Source organism: Oncorhynchus nerka, linkage group LG15 (assembly GCF_034236695.1).
Source record: "Oncorhynchus nerka isolate Pitt River linkage group LG15, Oner_Uvic_2.0, whole genome shotgun sequence".
NCBI lineage: Eukaryota > Metazoa > Chordata > Actinopteri > Salmoniformes > Salmonidae > Oncorhynchus > Oncorhynchus nerka.
In genome coordinates this window covers 35347953-35367435 of record NC_088410.1, presented here as the reverse complement: position 1 = coordinate 35367435, position 19483 = coordinate 35347953, and the positions used below count along the sequence as shown (strand labels likewise).

At 44.3% G+C, this 19483-nt stretch overlaps 1 protein-coding gene and 1 long non-coding RNA gene across 3 annotated transcripts in view; both read right to left on the bottom strand.

Moving 5' to 3' along the window:
- Positions 1-15851, bottom strand: part of LOC115142535 (protein AF-17-like) — a 32211-nt gene extending 16360 nt beyond the window's left edge. Inside the window, exons 1-14 of one of the 2 annotated variants that reach the window (XM_065001542.1) lie at positions 15380-15851; positions 14053-14132; positions 13811-13865; positions 13434-13543; positions 10456-10559; positions 10255-10348; positions 9721-9840; positions 9499-9585; positions 8849-8999; positions 7768-8613; positions 7240-7406; positions 5070-5187; positions 2391-2457; positions 15-163 (exon numbers count right to left, since the gene is read on the bottom strand). In XM_065001542.1, the coding sequence (XP_064857614.1) occupies positions 15-163; positions 2391-2457; positions 5070-5187; positions 7240-7406; positions 7768-8613; positions 8849-8999; positions 9499-9585; positions 9721-9840; positions 10255-10348; positions 10456-10559; positions 13434-13543; positions 13811-13865; positions 14053-14132; positions 15380-15488 (2257 nt within the window). In that variant the 5' untranslated portion in view covers positions 15489-15851. The remainder of the gene's footprint in view (positions 1-14; positions 164-2390; positions 2458-5069; positions 5188-7239; positions 7407-7767; positions 8614-8848; positions 9000-9498; positions 9586-9720; positions 9841-10254; positions 10349-10455; positions 10560-13433; positions 13544-13810; positions 13866-14052; positions 14133-15379) is intronic. The other variant, XM_029682074.2, reaches the window with a different exon arrangement.
- Positions 15852-17915: 2064 nt separating this feature from the next.
- Positions 17916-18855, bottom strand: LOC135560182 (uncharacterized). Its single transcript, XR_010458752.1, has 2 exons — positions 18350-18855; positions 17916-18256 (listed from the first exon to the last, which is right to left on the bottom strand). It is a non-coding gene; the product is annotated as an uncharacterized LOC135560182 (long non-coding RNA).
- Between the last annotated feature and the right edge of the window lie 628 nt (positions 18856-19483).

Genomic DNA, 19483 nt, shown 5'->3' with positions numbered 1-19483 from the left:
CCCACTGCACTTACTGTTGGCTCCCATCTCTCCGTTGCCATGCTTCTCCAGGAGGAGCTCTATGTGGGAGCTGGATGGAGGGACGTTTTCAGGGCGACCTCTGACCCCAGGGCCCACGCCCTCCCTCTGGTCAAACAGTAAGGGCAGACTGCTCATAGGAGACCTGAGAGAATAACAGTGGTAAATCAACAGGGATATGGCTACAGAGAACGGAAACAGATTGAAATGGAATGAATTTGGTACACAAGAGACAGAATGAAATGGAATGGTAAAGTATACAAAAGTAAAAGAGATAGTGTTGATAGTGGCAGTGATAGTGTTGATAGTGGCAGTGAGAGAGAATAGTGTTGATAGTGACAGTGAGAGAAAATAGTATTGATTGTGACAGTGAGAGAGAACAGTGTTGATAGTGACAGTGAGAGAACAGTGTTGATAGTGACAGTGAGAGAACAGTGTTGATAGTGACAGAGAGAGAACAGTGTTGATAGTGACAGTGAGAGAACAGTGTTGATAGTGACAGTGAGAGAACAGTGTTGATAGTGACAGAGAGAGAGAACAGTGTTGATAGTGACAGTGAGAGAGAATAGTGTTGATAGTGACAGAGAGAGAACAGTGTTGATAGTGACAGTGAGAGAACAGTGTTGATAGTGACAGAGAGAGAACAGTGTTGATAGTGACAGTGAGAGAACAGTGTTGATAGTGACAGTGAGAGAACAGTGTTGATAGTGACAGAGAGAGAACAGTGTTGATAGTGACAGTGAGAGAACAGTGTTGATAGTGACAGTGAGAGAACAGTGTTGATAGTGACAGAGAGAGAACAGTGTTGATAGTGACAGTGAGAGAGAACAGTGTTGATAGTGACAGTGAGAGAGAATAGTGTTGATAGTGACAGAGAGAGAACAGTGTTGATAGTGACAGTGAGAGAACAGTGTTGATAGTGACAGTGAGAGAGAACAGTGTTGATAGTGACAGTGAGAGAACAGTGTTGATAGTGACAGTGAGAGAACAGTGTTGATAGTGACAGTGAGAGAGAATAGTGTTGATAGTGACAGTGAGAGAACAGTGTTGATAGTGGCAGTGAGAGAGAATAGTGTTGATAGTGACAGTGAGAGAACAGTGTTGGTAGTGACAGTGAGAGAACAGTGTTGATAGTGACAGTGAGAGAACAGTGTTGATAGTGACAGTGAGAGAGAACAGTGTTGATAGTGACAGTGAGAGAGAACAGTGTTGATAGTGACAGTGAGAGAGAACAGTGTTGATAGTGACAGTGAGAGAACAGTGTTGATAGTGACAGTGAGAGAACAGTGTTGATAGTGACAGTGAGAGAGAACAGTGTTGATAGTGACAGTGAGAGAACAGTGTTGATAGTGACAGTGAGAGAGAACAGTGTTGATAGTGACAGTGAGAGAGAACAGTGTTGATAGTGACAGTGAGAGAGAACAGTGTTGATAGTGACAGTGAGAGAGAACAGTGTTGACAGTGACAGTGAGAGAGAACAGTGTTGATAGTGACAGTGAGAGAGAACAGTGTTGATAGTGACAGTGAGAGAGAACAGTGTTGATAGTGACAGTGAGAGAACAGTGTTGATAGTGACAGTGAGAGAACAGTGTTGATAGTGACAGAGAGAGAACAGTGTTGATAGTGACAGTGAGAGAGAACAGTGTTGATAGTGACAGTGAGAGAGAATAGTGTTGATAGTGACAGTGAGAGAGAACAGTGTTGATAGTGACAGTGAGAGAACAGTGTTGATAGTGACAGAGAGAGAACAGTGTTGATAGTGACAGTGAGAGAGAACAGTGTTGATAGTGACAGTGAGAGAGAATAGTGTTGATAGTGACAGTGAGAGAGAATAGTGTTGATAGTGACAGTGAGAGAACAGTGTTGATAGTGACAGTGAGAGAACAGTGTTGATAGTGACAGTGAGAGAGAACAGTGTTGATAGTGACAGTGAGAGAGAATAGTGTTGATAGTGACAGTGAGAGAGAATAGTGTTGATAGTGACAGTGAGAGAACAGTGTTGATAGTGACAGTGAGAGAGAACAGTGTTGATAGTGACAGTGAGATTGAGAATAGTGTTGATAGTGACAGTGAGAGATAAAAGTGTTGATAGTGACAGTGAGAGATGAGTGTTGATAGTGACAGTGAGAGAGAACAGTGTTGATAGGGACAGTGAGAGAGAATAGTATTGATAGTGACAGTAAGAGATAAAAGTGTTGATAGTGACAGTGAGAGAATAGTATTGACAGTGGCAGTGAGAGAGAATAGTATTGATAGTGACAGTGACGGTGAGTGAGAACAATGTTGATAGTGACAGTGAGAGAGAATAATATTGATAGTGACAGTGAGAGAGATTTGTGTTGATAGTGACAGTGAGTCATAGAGAAACTTACTGTGAGGAAAGGCTTTCTCGTGGCGAGTTGTCGTGACATGGGAAGCGACAGTCGTCCATCTCGGACTCTGAGAGGAGAGAGAGCAATCCCGATAAACTACCAGGTAGCTACAGTAGGGGAGAGTGGGGTAAGTTGAGCCATTTTTTTACATTCAGCATCACTCCATCAAGGGAAATATAGTATGCCTTTCTGTTTTGAAAACATAGCTTGTCAAAAAAAAGTGGTCTTTTGGCACAACTTAGTTGAGCTGTGGGACAGGGAAAGTTAAGTTGAGCTGTGGGACAGGGTAAGTTAAGTTGAGCTGTGGGACAGGGTAAGTTAAGCCGCATACACATTTCTGTACTAAATTAAATATTACCACTACCCTTTTAAAAACATGTCTATCTTCATTTCCCAAACACAATTCAACACAATCACAATCGTTTTTTGCCTTTTAATAATTTTAAGGATCTTTTAACAGAGGCTTAACACCTAAGGCCCTGTTGTTACCTCATATCTCAGAGATAATGCCTTGATTTTTTCTGCCTGGGAAGAAAACACTTCCATTTGCTCAACTTGCCATTGGCTCAACCATTGGCTCACCTTACCCAATGGTCATTGGATCAACTTACCCCATGGCCATTGGTTCAACTTACCTCATGGTCATTGGCTCAACTTACCCCAAGGCAAACATTTTGACTATATTATCCCACACAGGTACAAGGATCTACTTTCATGCTAGGTTTAGGACCTCATATTGAAGCGTATAGAGACCCCAACTGATGTATAGAACAATCTGCAAATGATCTACTTTGGTTTAGACACAAGCATCATGAAACCTCTAACACAATAAATTCAATTGACTTGGTGTTTTTTACATTTTTTTTTACCTAACTTGCTTACCACTTTATCCATGTGACCTCTTCCTAAATATTTGGTCAAATTATTAATTTTGTGCATGGTTTCCTAGAAACAAGGGTGGCTCAACTTACGCCTTTGTCTCACTTTACCCCACTCTCCCCTATGTACAGTGGGGCAAAAAAGTATTTAGTCAGCCACCAATTGTGCAAGTTCTCCCACTTAAAAAGATGAGAGAGGCCTGTAATTTTCATCATAGGTACACTTCAACTATGACAGGAAATAAAATCTAGAAAATCACATTGTAGGATTTTTAATGAATTTATTTGCAAATTATGGTGGAAAATAAGTATTTGGTCAATAACAAAAGTTTATCTCAATACTTTGTTGTATACCCTTTGTTGGCAATGACAGAGGTCAAATGTTTTCTGTAAGTCTTCACAAGGTTTCACACACTGTTGCTGGTATTTTGGCCCATTCCTCCATGCAGATCTCCTCTAGAGCAGTGATGTTTTGGGGCTGTTGCTGGGTAACACGGACTTTCAACTCCCTCCAAAGATTTTCTATGGGGGTGAGATCTGGAGACTGGCTAGGCCACACCAGGACCTTGAAATGCTTCTTACGAAGCCACTTCTTCATTGCCCGGGCGGTGTGTTTGGGATCATTGTCATGCTGAAAGACCCAGCCACGTTTCATCTTCAATGCCCTTGCTGATGGAAGGAGGTTTTCACTCAAAATCTCACGATACATGGCCCCATTCATTATTTCCTTTACACCGATCAGTCGTCCTGGTTCCTTTGCAGTAAAACAGCCCCAAAACATGATGTTTCCACCCCCATGCTTCACAGTAGGTATGGTGTTCTTTGGATGCAACTCAGCATTCTTTGTCCTCCAAACACGACGAGTTGAGTTTTTACCAAAAAGTTATATTTTGGTTTCATCTGACCATATGACATTCTCACAATCTTCTTCTGGATCATCCAAATGCTCTCTAGCAAACTTCAGGCGGGCCTGGACATGTACTGGCTTAAGCAGGGGGACACATCTGTCACTGCAGGATTTGAGTCCCTGGCGGTGTAGTGTGTTACTTTGGTCTCAGCTCTCTGCAGGTCATTCACTAGGTCCCCCCGTGTGGTTCTGGGATTTTTGCTCAACGTTCTTGTGATCATTTTGACCCCACGGGGTGAGATCTTGCGTGGAGCCCCAGATCGAGGGAGACTATCAGTGGTCTTGTATGTCTTCCATTTCCTAATAATTGCTCCCACAGTTGATTTCTTCAAACCAAGCTGCTTACCTATTGCAGATTCAGTCTTCCCAGCCTGGTGCAGGTCTACAATTTTGTTTCTGGTGTCCTTTGACAGCTCTTTGGTCTTGGCCATAGTGGAGTTTGGAGTGTGACTGTTTGAGGTTGTGGACAGGTGTCTTTTATACTGATAACAAGTTCAAATAGGTGCCATTAATACAGGTAACGAGTGGAGGACAGAGGAGCCTCTTAAAGAAGAAGTTACAGGTCTGTGAGAGCCAGAAATCTTACTTGTTTGTAGGTGACCAAATACTTATTTTCCACCATAATTTGCAAATAAATTCATTAAAAATCCTACAATGTGATTTTCTGGATTTTTTTTCTCATTTTGTCTGTCATAGTTGAAGTGTACCTATAATGAAAATTACAGGCCTCTCTCATCTTTTTAAGTGGGAGAACTTGCACAATTGGTGGCTGGCTAAATACTTTTTTGCCCCACTGTAACTTCATAGCAAACATAAGTATCTCACTAACGACTGTGTGTGTGTGTGTGTGTGTGTGTGTGTGTGTGTGTGTGTGTGTGTGTGTGTGTGTGTTACCTTGAAGTGAGGTCTGGGCTTGGCTCAGTAGTGAGGGCAGTGTACGGGCAGTAGAAAGGATCCTGCTAAATGGCTGAGAGGAGCTAAGGCTGTAGGAAGAGCTTGAACATGGGTGCACCTGCAAGTGTTTAACACAGAACAAAGTTAGGATCTCATTTACCCTACAACTGAACACATTTGGGATACTATTTTAGTTGTAACATCATATTGTTGATAAGCTCAGTAAAAAGCTCAGTAAAAATGGCACTATATATTCCCTGCATAGTGCACTACAAAGTACACTACAGATGTAAGATCTGTAATTCACTGTATCACAATTCCAGTGGGTCAGAAGTTTACATACACTAAGTTGACTGTGGCTTTAAACAGCTTGGAAAATTCCAGAAAATGATGTCATGGCTATAGAAGCTTCTGACAGGCTAATTGACATCATTTGAGTCAATTGGAGGTGTCCCTGTGGATGTATTTCAAGGCCTATCTTCAAACTTAGTGCCTCTTTGCATGACATCATGGGAAAATCAAAAGAAATCAGCCAAGACCTCGTAAAGAAATTGTAGACCTCCACAAGTCTGGTTCATCCTTGGGAGCAATTTCCAAAAGCTTGAAGGTACCATGTTCATCTGTACAAACAATAGTACGCAAGTATAAACACCATGGGACCACGCAGCCGTCACACCGCTCAGGAAGGAGACGCGTTCTGTCTCCTAGAGATGAACGTACTTTGGTGCGAAAAGTGCAAATCAATCCCAGAACAACAGCAAAGGACCTTGTGAAGATGCTGGAGGAAACAGGTACAAAAGTATCTATATCCACAGTAAAACGAGTCCTATATCGACATAACCTGAAAGGCCACTCAGCAAGGAAGAAGCCACTGCTACAAAACCGCCAGACTACGGTTTGCAACTGCACATGGGGACAAAGATCATACTTTTTGGAGAAATGTCCTCTGGTCTGATGAAACAAAAATTGAACTCTTTGGCCATGATGACCATCGTTATGTTTGGAGGAAAAAGGGAGAGGCTTGCAAGCCAAAGAACACCATCCCAACCGTAAAGCACGGGGGTGGCAGCATCATGTTGTGGGGGTGCTTTGCTGCAGGAGGGACTGGTGCACTAAACAAAATAGACGGGGAAAATTATGTGGATATATTGAAGCAACATCTCAAGACATCAGTTAAAGCTTGGTCGCAAATAGGTTTTCCAAATAGACAATGACCCCAAGCATACTTCCAAAGTTGTGGCAAAATGGCTTAAGGATAACAAAGTCAAGGTATTGGAGTGGCCATCACAAAGCCCCGACCTCAATCCTATAGAACATTTGTGGGCAGAACTGAAAAAGCGTGTGCGAGCAAGGAGGCCTACAAACCTGACTCAGTTACACCAGTTCTGTCAGGAGGAATGGGCCAGAATTCACCCAACTTATTGTGCGAAGCTTGTGGAAGGCTACCCAAAACATTTGACCCAAGTTAAACTATTTAAAGGCAATGCTACCAAATACTAAGTGAGTGTATGTAAACTTCTGACCCTATGGGAATGTGATGAAAGAAATAAAGGCTGAAATAAATAATTATCTCTATTATTCTGAAATTTCACATTCTTAAAATAAAGTGGTGATCCTAACTGACCTAAGACAGAGAATTTTTACTAGGATTAAATGTCAGGAATTGTGAAAAAAACTGAGTTTAAAAGTATTTGGCTAAGGTGTATGTAAACTTCCGACTTCAACTGTAGGTAATAGGGTGCCATTTGGGAAGCAAAATAAAGCTCTGCTACCTGACCCGAGCTCGACGGGCTCTGACATTATACATGGGGTTAGGGCCGGGTGGGGCCTGTTTATTCATCAATAACTAGGGTACGGGCAGGGTTTAGAGCGATGAAAAGTATCTAACAGCTAACTGCTCTCTCATGTCTCTTCATTGAGCAGAGTAGCCCAAGTGGAGCCGTTGCTATGGCTACTCACAGACTCAGAGCCGCCATGAGCAGAGCAGGGAGCTCGTGACAGACAGAGAGGAGCAGCTAACGGATTGACTAACACAGGAAGTTATTTCTGATTTCGGCAAGGGCCGGGCCTTAAATTTGGCAGAAGCAACCGGGCCTGGGTAGGGTAGAGCCTGAATGCCGTGGGTATGGGTAAGGCTCTAACGCAGACATGATGTTGATTTCTGGAGTACCTGGGTGTTGAGGGCAGAGTTGACTGGTTGAAGTGGCAGCGTGGAGACGTGAGATGGCAGGAGTCCTGAGGAGAGAGCGGTGCTACATACGCCTCCGCCCAACGATAGAGGGGTGTTACAGACACCCCCACTCAAAGACAGAGGGTCCTTGTGGCTGGTGTAGATTCCTAACCAAGAGAGTAATATCAGACTTGTCATAAGCAAACAAATGTATTCATACAAGGGTTCTTCCCTCTTATTTTTACTCAATCTGTTACACTTCTTCATCCTTTTCTTTCTCTGTAGTGCAAATATGTACAAGCTTAAATCTGACCGCCATTTTCTAAATGAGGTATCTTGCTTCCTGAACATCTCTAAATACACATACTTATAATGTGTACATTCATCATCCACAGCCACAATACACAGAAATGCTGTGTATTATTTTCACGTGCAAGTGCATGCTTGCAGTCACTCATGCGCACACAGGAAGCTAGAGGGCTACCGCACAGAGAGTACGCCCACTCAGACAGATCTGGTGAGACTCACCGGAGCCGCGGCCTGTGGAGAAACTGACGCTCGAGGAAGTGGAGGAGGAGGGGAAGGAGGAGGAGGAGAGGGAGGAGGTGGGCAGGGTGGAGGAGTACGCTGTGTGGGGGAGGGTGGAGGAGCTGGGGAAGAGCGAGGAGAACGAGGTGGAGGAGGTTAGGGAAGGAGGTGGAGCAGGAGCCGTGTGGTGATGGTGCTGACGGTACTCCTCCTCTAGCCTCTCCGTCCGCTCCCGGTTCTTGCTCCCCCGCGGGCGCCCCGGTCCGTGCCGGCTCTTCTTGTTGCCACGGTGCCTCCTCTCCCGGTGTGTTGGCAGCGGTGGTGGGGGCGTGGCCTTGTCTTCCTCTAGGTCGGCCTCCTCCAGTATAGGGGGCGTGGCTAGGTGCGGGGACTTGAGAAGCGACTTTGAAAGCTTGTAGTCCCCCGAGGAAGAGGAGGAGGAGATTTTGCGGAGCTTGCTGCTGCTGCCGCCTAGCCCACCCGAGGAGGAAGTGATGCGCATGATGGAGCCGAAGGTGGAGATTGTGACCTTGGTCTCAAAGGAGTTGGCCTCTCCCTCTGATCTCTCATGACCCTGCGACGACTCTCCGTGAGGTCCGTCAACTGGGGTCAGGGCCGGGGGCTGCAGAGAGGCCTTGTTGTGATATTTACTATTGTCCAATTCCTCCTCCTCTTCTTTCTCTTCTTCCTTTTCCTCCTCCTCTTCTTCGCTATCTTCCTCAGGCGCTGTCCACCTGGTCCGCTCGTCACGGTGCTCCTCGGCACCATGCTCGTCCGCTCCTCGGTCGGGGTCACACTCCAAACGAGAGGTAGAGGAGAACGGGGGGAAGTCTTGGGAGCCGCCACCTGGGTATACACACCGTAGTTATTCCTAAACACAGCACAATAACCAGACAACACTATACGGTAGAGTTATACCTAAAACCATTATAAAACACACGTTCAGACTAAACACAGTGAAGTTATACCAAAACAAAGAGTTCTGCACTAGAGAGTTGGTTATTCACAAACAGAACTGACTGAGAAGTTGCTTGGACAGAAAATGGCCGGTTAGTTGGCCCATAAAGGATTAGCTTTGTACCCGTGTTGAAAGGACTGGAGGAGCAAGAGGAAGAGGAGCAGCTCTTGCCAATGCTTCCTGTCTTCTTACTGCGGTGTCCCAGCTGGCCGTGAGAGCTCAACCTCTTCGAATTCCCCTCGCTGTCCTTGTTGCTGTGGTGACCCGACGACAACTAAATCAACAACACAGAGAGGCCACGGGGGAAAGTGTATCATTATGGATTGAGAAGGGGTTTGATGTCATAGATTAAAGCCATTTACGCTCGTTAGAAAGTATTGCAATACGGTCCTGTTAGAGAGTTCAACCAAGGACCTCACCTGAAAAAAACCATTCTCTCAAATGTATCAACTTAGCTATAAGCAATAGTTCAAACTATTTAGGAGCCCAAATGTTATACTAGAACAATGAAGAGAGACAGATAGGATGGGTGGAGGTGGGGAAAGACTAGAGAGAGAGAGAGAGAGAGAGAGAGAGAGAAGAGAGAGAGACAGAAGAGAGAGAGAGAGAGAGAGAGAGAGAGAGAGAGAGAGAGAAGAGAGAGACAGAAGAGAGAGACAGAAGAGAGAGAGAGAGAGAGAGAGAGAGAGAGAGAGAGAGAGAGATGAGAGGTTAGAAAGAAAGAGACAGAGACCGAGGGCATTTAGGGGTGTACATATTGGGGTTGGCTTTACCTTGTCCATGCTGCTGGACAGTGAGGACCCCAGACCATCAGATGACTTTTTATGCCGCTCCTTTTGCCTCATCTTGTCCTTGTGACTCTGAATGAAACCAAAGGGAAAGGCTGAGGATTTGACCATTTATGCAAATACAGGAACGCGTATGCGCGCACACACACACACACACAATACACACACACACACACACACATACACACACAATACACACACACTCACCTTCCTGAGCCTGTGGTGGTGGGAGCCGTGTTTGTCCTGGGCGGGGGACGTGGAGCGCCCCCTAGAGGGGCCGAAGGAGCTGCGTTCTGTGTTCTCTCCACTGGAGCGCATCTTCCTTTGCTACAGGACCCCGCAGAGGAGAGGCAGAGAGTCACACTGCTGCCAACCATAATGGTCACAGAGGCAAGTACAGCTAGATGGGCAATAGCTAGATGGGCAATAGCTAGACGGGCAATAGCTAGACGGGCAATAGCTAGACGGGCAATAGCTAGACGGGCAATAGCTAGAGCTACAGGGGCAACTAGGGGGAAGAAGCTATTTCTCCACGCCGGCTTGAAAAGCTCTGTTTCCTTGCCTTCCTCAATGCAGTATGTGAATGGACGTTACCAATCCAAGAGGAGGTTGTAAATCCTTTCCAAAGTCTTCTTATTACACTACACTCTTATAACACATTTCCATATTTCATTCCATTCAAATAAAGAAGAATTGGAGATCTCCTAGAAAGTTGAAAACAGACATGAATACGTCTCTTACCATCTTGATGTAATGGTGCTTGCAGTAGCCACAGTACTTGACGTTGTCAGCCTCAGGGCCCTCCTCCTCACACAGCAGGCCAGCCATCTGAGCACTGCACAGGGTCAGACAGTCAGACAGATGGGAGAGGACACACACACACGCGCGCACACACACACACACACACACACACACACACACACACACACACAGACCACTCACCAGGTGACGTGGAAGGCTTGTCGACAGCCCTGGCGGTTGCACGTCATGCAGGCTCCACAAGCAGCCTTGCTCTCTCGCCCATGGTCCTCACAGATATAACACGTCTAAAGAGAGGGGAGGAGGAAGATGAAAAAGGATGACGACTGACCAGAACATATCTCCTCTTATCAACGTCAGATGTCATGTCCACCTGAAATCCCTCGCAGATGTAAAGGGCAGACTTGACCGACGGTAAATCGGTCATTCCATGAAATGAGTGCTTTTTGCATCCCTTTGATTTATTAAGTAGGAATTGTGCACAAATATTGCATTTCAAAAAAGTGTGTTATTTGACTGTAAATGAAGACCACATGGAACATTCAATGCATCTGATTTTTTATATGAATAAAGACTTGCTAAAGTGCCAAAATTCAGCAATATGCCATGTCTCTCTGTGCATCCTCTGTGACTTATATGAAGATTTTAACCCATGTCTCTCTGTGCATCCTCTGTAACTTATATGAAGATTTTAACCCATGTCTCTCTGTGCATCCTCTGTGACTTATATGAAGATTTTAACCCATGTCTCTCTGTGCATCCTCTGTGACTTATATGAAGATTTTAACCCATGTCTCTCTGTGCATCCTCTGTGACTTATATGAAGATTTTAACCCATGTCTCTCTGTGCATCCTCTGTGACTTATATGAAGATTTGAACCCATGTCTCTCTGTGCATCCTCTGTGACTTCTATTAAGATTTTAACCCATGTCTCTCTGTGCATCCTCTGTGACTTGTATGAAAATTTTAACCCATGTCTCTCTGTGCATCCTCTGTGACTTGTATGAAGATTTTAACCCATGTCTCTCTGTGCATCCTCTGTGACTTGTATGAAGATTTTAACCCATGTCTCTCTGTGCATCCTCTGTGACTTATATGAAGATTTTAACCCATGTCTCTCTGTGCCTCCTCTGTGACTTATATGAAGATTTTAACCCATGTCTCTCTGTGCCTCCTCTGTGACTTCTATGAAGATTTTAACCCATGTCTCTCTGTGCATCCTCTGTGACTTCTATGAAGATTTTAACCCATGTCTCTCTGTGCATCCTCTGTGACTTCTATGAAGATTTTAACCCATGTCTCTCTGAGCATCCTCTGTGACTTATATGAAGATTTTAACCCATGTCTCTCTGTGCATCCTCTGTGACTTCTATGAAGATTTTAACCCATGTCTCTCTGTGCATCCTCTGTGACTTCTATGAAGATTTTAACCCATGTCTCTCTGAGCATCCTCTGTGACTTATATGAAGATTTTAACCCACTTAACCCCAACATTTCTGAGTGGGTCGAGCATAACACGTCAACCCTATTATCCAGAGATAGACTAGAGATGTATTTTTTAATTTTATTTTTTTAAAGTGAAGTAAGCATATAATTGCCCCTATCTGTTGCTGTGTACAAACTTTTATTCCCCGTCACAAGGAGATTTATGACTGATTTTAGATGAAGTCGTCAACCATGTTACTTTATTTGGCACCTAATAGATACTTACAATAGTATATTTATATATTTACTGTCTGGAGATGGGGGAAAAAGTGTTTTCTATTAAGTTGAACATGTGCTCTTTATGACAGAATGATCCAATTAAGTGAAATAAAAAGTTAGACTACTCAAAAGGTAGCTAATTGGTGGAACGAGCCAAATCTAGATGTCTGTAGGTGTTTCCCAAATGGCATCCTATTCCCTATAGAGCGCACTCACTACCTTTGACCAGGGCCCATAGGGCTAAAAAGTAGTGCACTATACTCTGGGTTCTGGTCAAAAGTAGTGCACGACATAGAGAATAGGGCTCCATTTGGGACACAGCCAGTGTGATACTGTTCAACTGTATGGGCCTCACCAGTGCCCAGAGTCCAACCCTAGCCTGTCATTGATAGCAGGCTGTTATGAAACATTCTGCCCCCCTCCACACCTCGCTCCCCCACGGCTATTACCCAGACAGAGACAGAGGGGGCTGGCTGTCTGCCTAGCAACAGGTGCTGGACAAAGGAACAGCGGGCTCCTTACCTTTCTTCTCATCTACCCCTCCTTCTCTTCATCTACCCCTCCTCTCCCCTTGTGAGCCATAAGTATCATGGGCCAAAGGGAAACAGAGAAACGGCATCTGGAGCTACTGTAAAGGAGGGAGGGTGGTGGGGCTTATTGAACCTTCACTCATCGCCTGCGTCCCAAATGGCTCCCTATTCTCTGTGTAGTAAAGCTACTTTTGACCAGGCGCCCATAGGGGATAGGGTGCTATTTGGGACACGGCCATTGTCCAGTCAAACGCTCTCTAAGAATGGAGGGCAGCAAATCCGGATGAATGGCTCTGACAATCCAGACCAGAGAGGTGCAAGCCATTTACTGTAGCTGCCCCTGACACTGTAACATGAGACCACTACAAGACAAGCACTCACTATTGTACAGCAGCAAGCGTTTACGTAGCTTCCCATTGACTCTAATAGAACTGTAATCCAATCGCATAAAAGCTTTCATTCCAAAAAATCTTGTCTGGTGGGCATATGCTGTATATAGATTTTTCCACAATAGCGATCACTCAAGACCATTAGGCCTAAAAGCATGCAGACTGTGGTGGGATACATGGCACATGATCATCCAGATGCCAACTCTAAAAGAGATAACTTGCAGAGAGGACTTGAAAGAGAGGGCTTAGGAAAAACTCTGGATGATCTCATGAAAGCTTTGCCTGTGCAAAAAATACATTGTATACTAATGACTGCTTGCAAATCACAGAATCGGACAAAAATGCCCCCACACGTTTGTGTGGAATATTGAAGATAGGCATATAGATGGACAACCATTTACTCTGGCTAAAGAAACAATATATCCAAATTGATTAAATCTTCATAGGCCTGTAAAATGCATTTTAAATGACGGTCAAAACATCCTTCACAAAAGACAAACAAGCTTATCAAAAGTTGAAGTGAACAGTGAAGAATACCTTGATGTATCTGTCGTGAGGGACATACTGTAGTACGATAGGCTCCATGGTGAGAACGTTGGCAAACTGCACCTCGGGAATATAGAGTGCACAAACCACATGGGCCCAGCCTGGAGCGAGAACAGCTCACATTAGTACACACACACACACACACACACACACACACACACACACACACACACACACACACACACACACACACACACACACACACACACACACACACACACACACAAGCACACGCTGACGTGCATACACACACATTAACACAAACACATCATATATTTGTAAGACAAGGGAAACGTGGAGGATGGCGGGATTGATGGAAAGTGGGGGATGAAGAATAAAGGAAAGAAAATCTGTGTCCAGTAGATTACCTCCACTGTCTGTCCTCTTGAGGGCGCCATCTTTGTGAGGGCACAGCTCACATCTCTGATGAGAAATGAGAGCACACCTCACAATAACCAACTACGCACAGTAGCTTCAATAGCATGCTGTACTACCAGTGTTATTACTGCAACAGGCAGGGATATGCTGTACATTGATAGACATGCAGTACATTGATTTATTTGAATGAGTATACGGATAATATATTGATATACTGGACATATATACTCACCACTCTGGCAGCTCTCTCCTGAGACTCACATTTTCGACAGAACCATGGTCCAGTTGGCACCTGGACGATGCCATAGCACGCTGTGACACACACACACACACACACACATAAATAGAGACACAAATACAGACATCTTTAGTCTACCACTCAAATGAATGAGACACAAACAAAGGAACAAAAAACAGTTACCTAACTTATTAGTTATGTAACTAACTAACTTCTTGGTATACCTTCAACTTTTTTTCTTTTTTTTTTTACTGTTGAGAACAAGCATAGAGTAAGTAAGTAGCCTTGGCTTGTGCGAGGCCCGGAACGACACATAGGAGAAAGAGCCCATCTCCTGTTTCTGTAGCGTGAAGCAGCTTGATGTACAAGTTCACCCCCTGGACAGGATGCTAGTCTATCACAGGGCTTTACCCCCAATCTATCTCCTTAATGCTGAGTGCCAAGCAGAGATGCAGCAGGTCCCATTTTTACAGTCTTTGGTATGACTCGGCCGGGAATCAAATTCCCAACCTTTTCGGGACAAACACTCTTACCACAAGGCCACTGATTGAGAGAAGGCATAGTCAGGGAATGAAGTTAAGTGTGACAATGATTTATAGATTTGTTGTCACAAATATTCTGAGATTATACAAATATTGATAGGCTATTGGTGTATGTCAGCTTTTTCAAAGAGTGGTGGTGTTTTGAACGCAGCCATATTGGTTTTACTTGGCAAGACAGGCTGATTTATAATAATCTGACATTAATAACAGTTTATAAACTCAGATCGTATTGTGTGTCAGCTACATAAGATATTGTTATTGATGTTTCCTACAAAACACAATAAATAAAAGCCACGGGGGGATATACTGTGAAAGTGTGTACAACTGTTATAGCCTTTACAACTGTAAATATTTACACATTAAAACATAATTAGTGGCTCTTATTCAAATCAAAACTCATGGACACATTGAGTGGATACGTTGTTGCATTGCTGAGATACAAAGATGTCAACAAAGAAGGTGAATATATCGTTGTGGAAACAATTCATCCGCAAGGCCGGATAGGCCAGCTCGTCTGCTGCTCCAGTAGTAGCAAATGCTTCCTAACGGTGCGTAACTTTGGATCGAATAAAAGCCATTCTACAAAAACCGCATTAGTCCGCGCCATAAGGGCTTGATGTCATTTTATGTCTCCTCTCGCGGTCGCACCACGTCAACGCGTGCAGAAGGAAAACACCCCCTCCCACATAAATACAGACAGACCCACACGCACGTAGGCACGCACCACCCCATCCTTCCCCCAACATCGTAATTACATTGTAAAATAGCAAGCTAGTTACCCTGGTGAACAGCGACGCTGCATCCGTGCCCATCACAGTATACAAGAGGATTTTCAGCCCAGCCTCGCTCATCGGAACACACGCAGCAACCTCCAACCATTTCCCGCATACTGTTCCCATACGGTATTGTATACGGTTTTGCGGCGACTTAAATCGCCAGGGTGTCAAGTAGTCCCTGACTTCAACGGTGTCTCAAACATGGTAGTCGTGCTACACTGCAATCAAGAATGAATTTCAGCGTGGGGTTCGGGTACAGAGAGTTTTTCCGTGATGTCTTCCCGTCCCCCGTAGAACCGATGCAGTGCGCATGCCCACATCTGCAGAATAGTCTCACTGTGTGAAGATGACAATATTTCCATCCCTTGAAGTTGTGTGTCCTCAGTTGTCCATGCTCAATGGCAATATGTATGTTCCCTTTCTACATTAATAATGACAAAACGGCCCCGATCTCCTGCTTGTCGAAAAGCAATAATGACAAGTGTAGACTAAAGCGTGCCTCTTCTCTTTGAACGGTAGATAAAAAGCACTTTAAATGCATAGCGCCATCTTTAGGGATCAGAGAAAACACAAATGTCTAGGCCTACTGACCGAAATTGAATATCCAGACATAGTTTGAGGAAACTGTTAATATCATTCAGCAATATGTAGCCCAGGTCAACTACTTTGCCGATTTATTTAGAAACTTTCTAAATACTATATCCAATATGTAGGCATATTAAAAAGTATTATCATAATAATAGTCCATAAACAGAATCAGATAACTATGTTGTGCTAGAGGCATTATAAAGATAATGATGGTTGCTTAATCAGAGGTCAATAAAATACAATTGTAGGTTTATAATGCGTTGTATTAGGCACTTGTGTGATGTGTAATGTAAAGCATTGTTGTAAAACCTTAGACTGCAAAGCCTTACATGACTTATTACATGATGATGATGATCTTTATCCGAAAGTGAAGTGAACTATAATGTTAGAAATGAATGCATGAACATGTGCAAAAAAACAATACAATATAACAATGTCTGTAATATCCTACAGATTACAACTATTGTTTATGAACATAAAATTAAATTGTAATCCAAAGATTTAATAGGAGTTTATGGCAGAACTCAAAAACAGAAGATGTGATTCTATTTCCTTGTAATGACAGACTGCCAGTCAGCCTGTGAGACTTTAATAGCCATGCTTTTTGAAATATTAAGCTCTGGCCACAACATCATTGGAATAGTCAAGCCTTTTTCAAGGACAGCTTTTTCCCATCTACGTAACATTGCAAAAATCAGAAACTTTATGTCCAAAAATGATGCAGAAAAATGTATCCATGCTTTTGTCACTTCTAGGTTAGACTACTGCAATGCTCTACTTTCCGGCCACCCGGATAAAGCACTAAATGAACTTCAGTTAGTGCTAAACACGGCTGCTAGAATCTTGACTAGAACCAAAAAATGTGATCATATTACTCCAGTGCTAGCCTCTCTACACTGGCTTCCTGTTAAGGCAAGGGCTGATTTCAAGGTTTTACTGCTAACCTACAAAGCATTAGAAGGGCTTGCTCCTACCTATCTCTCTGATTTGGTCCTGCCGTACATTACTACACGTACGCTACGGTCACAAGACCCAGGCCTCCTTATTGTCCCAAGAATTTCTAAGCAAACAGCTGGAGGCAGGGCCATTTTTATGGAATGGTCTGCCTACCCATGTGAGAGACGCAGACTCGGTCTCAACCTTTAAGTCTTTATTTAAGACTCATCTCTTCAGTAGGTCCTATGATTGAGTGTAGTCTGGCCCAGGAGTGTGAAGGTGAACGGAAAGGCACTGGAGCAACGAACCGCCCTTGCTGTCTCTGCCTGGCCGATTTCTCTCTCTCCACTGGGATTCTCTGCCTCTAACCCTATTACAGGGGCTGAGTCACTGGCTTAGTGGTGCTCTTCCATGCCGTCCCTAGGAGGGGTGCATCACTTGATGGGTTGAGTCACTGACGTGATCTTCCTTTGTGCCGTGGCGTAGATCTTTGTGGGCTATACTCGGCCTTGTCTCAGGATGGTAAGTTGGTGGTTGAAGTTTGTGCTTTGGCAAAGTGGGTGAGGTTATATCCTGCCTGTTTGGCCCTGTCCGGGGGTATCGTTGGATGGGGCCACAGTGTCTCCTGACCCCTCCTGTCTCAGCCTCCAGTATTTATGCTGCTATAGTTTATGTGTCAGGGGGCTAGGGTCAGTCTGTTATATCTGGTGTACTGTGTGAATTTAAGTATTCTCTCTCTCTCTCTCTCTCTCTCTCTCTCTCTCTCTCTCTCTCTCTCTCTCTCTCTCTCTCTCTCTCTCTCTCTCTCTCTCTCTCTCTCTCTCTCTCTCTCTTCTCTTCTCTCTCTCTCTCTCTCTCTCTCTCTCTCTCTCTCTCTCTCTCTCTCTCTCTCTCTCTCTCTCTCTCTCTCTCTCTCTCTCTCTCTCTCTCTCTCTCTCTCTCTTCTCTCTCTCTCTCTCTCTCTCTCTCTCTCTCTCTCTCTCTCTCTCTCTCTCTCTCTCTCTCTCTCTCTCTCTCTCTCTCTCTCTCTCTCTCTCTCTCTCTCTCTCTCTCTCTCTCTCTCTCTTAGAGACAGCAGGAGCCAACTGATATTTACTCCTGAGGTGCTGACCTAGGTTTCTTCTTATGTTCTGGCCTTTCTAGGGAGTTTTTCCTAGCCACCGTGCTTCTACACCTGCATTGCTTGCTGTTTGGGATGTTAGGCTGGGTTTCTGTACAGCACTTTGAGATATCAGCTGATGTAAGAAGGGCTCTATAAATGAATTTGATTTGAATAGTCCCCTCCAGTGGTTTTAGCGTCCACCTCCTCATATGAGGAGATGCTGCCAGGCCCCATATTGTAGTCTGCCAACGCCCCTGAAAAACATAAACACAATAGGTTAGTAGTTGCATACAGTACTACAACATGTATGATTCATCAACTCAATCCAGAAGTGGGTCAGTAAGTACCTTTCAGCTTCTGCTCTTTGGTCCAGTGAGGATATTTTTTCTCAACATCTGAATAGGAGCCACAATCTGTGCGTCTTGTCCGATATGCTCCTGACTGTCCCATGCCCCCTGTGGACGGTGGCAGCGCTTGTCAACCTAGAAAAACCTAGACATGACCTCCTGGGAAGCAGTTGCACAGTGGGTAAAAAAAAATATAAAAAAATGTTTGAAATTCAACAGCCAGATTACAATAATGGGTGTACAAATGACGTCTCTACAACCTGCATACAATCCTGATTGTAATGATGTTATTTCAACCCCTGATCCAGAGTCTCACATTCATTCTCACGCAAATGTTTATATTACCTGCATTAGCCCATGGACATTTCCATTGTCCCCTGAGCCATTGACCAGTCCTGTCCCACCCCTGGACTCTAGAGATGATACCACCGAGGACAGCTGGGTCCACTCCATACCTTTGCTCTGCGTTGGTGATGCGGCCCTTGTACTTGTCCACGTAGGGGCGATTATTCCCGAACACGCGGTGGTTTGCTCTTAGTGGGACTATCATTTGTTTTTCAACAGGACAATAACCCAAAACACACCTCCAGGCTGTGTAAGGGCTATTTGACCAAGGAGAGTGCTGCCTCAGATTATTATATATACTTTTTAAATTCAACCTTTATTTAACTAGGCAAGTTAGTTAAGAACAAATTTCTTATTTACAATGACAGCCTACAACCCAGACGACACTGGGATAATTGTGTCACAGCCAGTTGTGATACAATCACAGCCAGTTGTGATACAGCCTGGATTTGAACCAGGGTGTCTGTACTGACACCTCTAGCACTGAGATGCAGTGCCTTAGACCACTGCACAACTCAGGAGATTACCTGGCCTCCACAATCACCCGACCTCAATCCAATTGAAATGGTTTGGGATGAGTTGGACAGCAGAGTGAAGGAAAAGCAGCCAACAAGTGCTCAGCATTTGTGGAAACTCCTTCCAGACTGTTGGAAAAGCATTCCTCATGATGCTGGTTGAGAGAATGATGTTATTTCAACCCCTGATCCAGAGTCTCACATTCATTCTCACGCAAATGTTTATATTACCTGCATTAGCCCATGGACATTTCCATTGTCCCCTGAGCCATTG